At 29.3% G+C, this 6,075-nt stretch overlaps 1 protein-coding gene across 3 annotated transcripts in view; it reads right to left on the reverse strand.

The window, feature by feature from the left end:
• Positions 1-6,075, reverse strand: part of LOC107453411 (crossveinless c) — a 326,116-nt gene that overhangs the window by 14,263 nt on the left and 305,778 nt on the right. For all 3 annotated transcript variants that reach the window (XM_043039800.2, XM_043039814.2, XM_043039807.2), the window contains exon 12: positions 2,910-3,027. In XM_043039800.2, coding sequence (XP_042895734.1) covers positions 2,910-3,027 — 118 coding nt within the window. The remainder of the gene's footprint in view (positions 1-2,909; positions 3,028-6,075) is intronic.

Here is a 6,075-nt window from a genome sequence, read left to right on the forward strand (position 1 = left end):
CTGCTGCGTATTAATAATGTGTTGAATCCATAAGAATAACTGTGATCGAAAACCACATGGATTTACGATAAAATCGATGCAAAATAGAAGTAACGTGATTGAAAATCGAAAGGTGATTGCTCATGTGCGTGATGCGAGAGTCATGATAGTTTCAATTTAAAAATATCAGGATTTTTAAAATTATTTAGAAATCCAAGTAACCGCAGAAAAAATGAAAAAAAAAAAAAGTGAATTCACGACGAAATTGAAAGGCTGCGACAAAAGTTAATCAAATGCGCGACTCGAAATTCACTTGAGTAATATTTGGTTAAATGTAGCAAAATTTCAAAAGAAAAAAAAAGAAGGAAGAAAAAAACAAAAAATGAAGAAATTTTTAACAGTGATTGCTGAAAAAACGTATGGATTTACGATGAAACCAATGGAAACTCGAACGGACACGGTTCAAAATCGTTTAGTGGTTACTCGTCGATTCAAGATTCATCAGTCGTAATAGAAATCCCGTATCAAAAATATCGGGAGTTTAACTATGTGATTTCACGAAGCCAATCAGACACTCGATTCGAAATTCACTTGTAATAATAGCCTAATTAAAATATCGGGATTTCCGAAAACCGTGTCGAAATCTGTAATAATAATTGCTGAAAAACCGCATAAATTTATGATGAAATCGGCGAAAAAACGAGCCCATTAGAAGATAATCACTTGAATGCGGGATTCGAAATTCCGTGACGTGTTAATATCGTATACGAACAGGAGAAAAAAAAAGGGTTTTGTATTTATTTATTTTTCAAAATAAAAAGAAGATATGTTTACGTAATTTTTGTGCAAAGTTCTTAATTTTAGAAATTCTTCAGGTCCCGAGAACTTGCAAATTTGTACTAAGTTGCGTAAGAAAATCCCCGCCAATATAATGGACCTTTTTACGCGTAATCGCAAATTCTTGTAAGAACATGATACTTTCAAATCACCCAGAGATTTTTATTATTTTGAAATTTCTTTCAAAAAATTTAAAGTTTTAATATATTGTAATAAGTATTTCATTCATTTGTAATAAACATTTCAAATGCATGCATTTGATTTTTATTCATGAATGCATTCCACAAAATTTCAAAGTTGGATGAAAAAAAAAAAACAAAAACAAAAAAAAAAAGAAATAATACTAGAATATTTTAACTGGCTACCAACATTTTTCAAAATATTGCCCTGATTATTATGGTTTGCTCTGGTTAAAACCACTTAAGGGGGGGGGCAAAAGAATATAAGAAAAGCTAATTTAATTTTAAAAAAATGCTGGAAATATAAATTTTCCAAATATTCTAAATCCATATTTTAAACTCATTAAAGAAAATGTATGTGAGAATTCTGCAATGGTTAAAAATTTATTAAAACGTTCTTATTTTCTTTTAAATGTGAAGAATAGTTACATTATAATGACCTATAACTTTATTAATACATTTATTTGAAAATCATAGTTTAATTTCTCGAAATATTTTGCTTGGGCTAAATATTTATCTGTCAAAAAATAAAAAATATTGTAACATATTTCGTATTTTTTGTGGTCAAACAATGAAGTTTGTAACCACCAATTTAGCTTTCGATTGGCCGCCACAGTGTTTGTAAAATTGCTGTGTAGATGTAATAAAGTGAAATAAAACCAGCTTGATTGTCAGATGAAATATGGATTCGTTTCACTGTATATGAATTCTTATATTAGCTTTCCAATCTTCTACTGTTTTTTCCGGCATCGAAACAGGTTTCGATATTTTCAGTCACTCCTTCCCCAGTAGTGATTTGTTAGAATATGGGTTTAAATGCTTGAATTTTTTTGATAAGTTCAAAACATATTAAAAAAAATTTTCTTCAAATTTCAAACAATCCATATAATGGTATTTTTTCTTCACATAAAAATTTAATATAAGATAAAAAGAGAAGAAAAAAAACGTAAGAAACTTATAGCACGCGTTGGCTATTCCCAAGTTTACTACAAGGCCGAAAAAAAAATTACACTTGGTAACAAATTTAAAAGAAAAAAAAATTATAATTGCGAATAGCCAAGTGGTAACTCTCCAAAAGAACAAAAACAAAAAAAAGAGAGTGAGTCGTTTAAGGCAGCTGGATTGGAAATTAGTGACTGGTCCTACCATTATTAGAATCTGGGTATGTACATATATACAGGGTGATTCTAAGAAGATGGGCAAAATTTTAGGAAGTGATAGTACACACCCAGGCAAACAATTTTTATCAAAGAATGCATGGTCGAAAACAAAACGCAAAACCGCTAGAGGGCGTCAAAGTTTAATGTCTTATATGAGGCAAAAACACGCAAAGAACGATGAAGTTAAGTTATAAAAGCAAAATTTAATGGCATGTGATTACAATAAGTGTTCAAAACATTGCTATGCACGCAGTACAACGGCGAAGAAAAGACAGGCGAACATTCTGAAACACACCAGGCATATCGCGAACTTTCCCTGCAGCGGCCGAAAGCTTGGAGACAAGTAACGCAGCGCAGTAACTCGCAACAGGAATGGAGCTTTAACGTTTGCATCAAACAACTTTCATGCATTCTTGCAACAACATGCATTCTTTGATAAAAATTGTTTGCTTGGGTGTGTACTATCACTTCCCAAAAGTTTGCCCATCTTTTTAGAATCACCCTGTATATATATATATAATAAAATATTTTCGCCAAGGGGAGCCGTAAAGGTTGGGCCGATTGTTTACGATGTGCAATAATCTATGTTTTTTTAATAATTGTCAAAACAAAGGTGTAGGATAAGTTAAGAATTACCTTACCTTTTATCTAAAATTGAAACAAAGTATATCATAATACCTTCAATTCAATATCTATGTATATAAAATATATGTAACAATATATATAAAAATAATATATATATATAAAAAAATACCTTGTTAATGATGATCCAACTCCAGAATCACGTCTTTCATTGTTCATTATGATGATATCACCATCATCTTGGTTTTGAACAGATCTGTCAAATGACTGCTGGTTCTTTCCACTCTTAACTATAAAAATTAATTATTATTATTAATTAACTTTTTAACTTACCATGACTGATGCATGTGTTTTAATGATGTATAACTTCGAAGTTAATATATAAACTTCAATATTATCAACATTTAATTACTTGATTTTATCCCTCTGTGTGATATAAGTTCATAATACTTATTAGCTTACTATGCAAGATGTTTTCTGAACACCATTTTTTCCCCATTGCATATGCAAGGGGAGAGGGATCAAAAGGGTGCACTTGCAGCCCTCAAAAAACTTAAATAATTAAAAAAATTTAAAAATAATTATTAAATAATAAATGTTATTAAATAAAAAATGTCATTAAATAATTATAAAGTAATTACAAACACTCCTTATTTATATGTCATATTGAGTCTACTCAGCGCAAAAGTTCCATTTTAAATTTAATGCTATAATTAACAAATATTTTTTTAATAATTAAAAATGATAGCAAAAAAAAAACAGTTTAAGTAAAATAAAAATTTATAGAAACCGCTGTTCTTTTTTTTACTTTTGTACTCATATTAATTTAAAGCATTTAAATAAAGCATTGTTTTTATTGATCTTTTTAATAATTTTTCGCCAGTTTAGAGACTATTATTGAAATTGTTGGCGAAAATAACTTAAGGGGATTTCTTGAAATAGACGAAAATGTCGCTTTCCATATCTAGCTCTTCAATTATAACATTATTTTTATTTATTTTATTTTATTTATTTATTAAAAAAATTTTTTTTAACATAGTTTCACCTATTTTTATATTAAAATCGAAAAAATTATGAAATTATTAATAATATTAATTATACTAATAAAACGTGTTTGAATATTGTTTTCAGGCTGTAAAAAGAATTTAAAAAATAAATAAAATATTCCCATTTGATCTTACTGTGTTTTTAAATTTTTGCTCTCGGTATACGAGATAACACTTACAAGGAAAGACTTTTTCGCGTTTTGGGAAAATTTTGATAAAATTCTCGTCATTACCAAGCCCGAAAATGTCGTTATACGCCACTAGAGGCACTTCTCCTATTATGAACTGTTTTTTCATGCTCTTCTTAACAGGCCATAAAAACGATGCTCCTCTAGCAGCGTACGACGACATTTCCGGGCATGGGATCCTATACAATTTTAATCTTGATGATATGCCCTAACTTCCTTAGAAGTTTGTAACAACATTTACGCGACTCCATGTTATATATAATGTCTTAAAACTTGTGCATTTCGACTAGAAATTGACTGAAAATGTTATTAAAAAAAAATCTGTAGCTTTAAGAACAAAACTAATTTCAGATTTAAAATCCCCACATCTGAATTAGCAACATCAAGTATTTGTATAAATGCAACAAAAAATTTGTTCACCAGTGATTCTTCAATTTTCCGACAAACTTTTTTGTGATCTCTCTCTCTCTCTCTATATATATATATACATATATATATACGCAGCGAAAGGGTTAAGGTATAAAAATCATTAAGTAATTAGCTACTATTCAATCATATATTTCTTATATTTTGAATGAAGAAAACTATTTAAATGATTAATTGAAACTATTTAATAATAATGAACGATTGTTCATTTATAAAACACTCGAATTCAAATGTTTAGAAAAGAGATAAGAGCGGATCAAGGTAGATTTAATAACAAAGGCAATTTAAGCATTTAGAAAACAAAATCACGATTAAAACAACAACTTGACACACAGGATGCCCACTAACGTTTGTAACAAAACCGCATTCTTAACTTTCGAATGACTATAGCTATAGTTATAATAGTGGTGTCTAGGCGTAGTAAAGTGGCTGTGCACTACAAGATGAGCGAGCTTATCTGGGAGGGGAAAAAATATATATATAAAAAAACTTATCACACAGTACCACTATTTTCGATTTTTCTGATAAGCTTTGTACAGTGCGAAAAAAAAAATAAATAAATGAACATCTTTTTCTCGAAGGATTTGGATATCTGACCCCCAAAACTGCTGCAATCGTTTGGTCAGGAAAGCGCTCCAAAGTTTGGACCCCTTAACGTTAATTTTACTTTATTTCTCCATATCTCGAGAACTTTTCATGCATATTGAAAAACTTTTGCACATAATTATACAATTCGTTCATCCAAAGACAACTCCATGCAAAAAATAGCTTTTAATAAATATTTATTATTTTTTAAAATTTTATTTAATAATGGTCGAAGGAATTTTGAAATGTAACATATACAATTTTTCTCATTATTTTAAAGAGCATAAATTTTACATGGCAAAATATAAAATTTGAGCAAAATCGGTTGAGAAGCTCCTGAGAAATTGAAAAAAGTCAGATATTTAAAATTCCGATTTCGCGGGAAATATTCGTCTGATTTTGTTCAAATTTTGTACAGGGTGCGTAGCCAAATTATTCAACAAAAATAAGCACCTTTCAAGCACTTTTCTAGCACTCAAATAATATTTTTAAGCACTTTAAAAAAATCACAATTAGGTAGGATTGGAAAGTTTTTGACAATTGACGGTTTTATCTAATTTTAACCATCATGTAAAAAAAAAAAAAAAAAAAAAAAAAAAAAACAACTTTCGGCATTATTTTTGGCAATTGTCAAAATTTTTGAATCAAGTAAATTGAATGGCGTTTTCATACGCTGAGGACTGAAGGAAAAAAAAAAAACCTTTCGGCATTGTTTTTGACAAAATGTTTGTATCATGTAAATCGAATGGCGTTTTCATACGCTGCGGACTGACGAAAAAAAAAAAAAAAAAACCTTTCGACATTGTTTTTGACAAAATGTTTGAATCATGTAAATCGAATGGCTACGGACTGACGATACGCCGAAATAGATTGGGGTTGAATTGATTGTGAAAAAGTTGAATAGAACAATGGGAACAGTGTTTTTCTGCATAATTCGTAGCGAAAATCAACATGGTAAAGGAAAAATTTCATTTTGGAAAAGGGAAAATTAAGCACTTTTTAAAAACACCCAATGAAAAAAGCACCTTTAAGGGCTTTTAAAAAACGAAAATTTGAAATAAGCACCTTTAAGCACTTTTTAAAAATGCTACGA

This window comes from Parasteatoda tepidariorum, chromosome X2 (assembly GCF_043381705.1).
Source record: "Parasteatoda tepidariorum isolate YZ-2023 chromosome X2, CAS_Ptep_4.0, whole genome shotgun sequence".
Taxonomy (NCBI): Eukaryota; Metazoa; Arthropoda; class Arachnida; order Araneae; family Theridiidae; genus Parasteatoda; species Parasteatoda tepidariorum.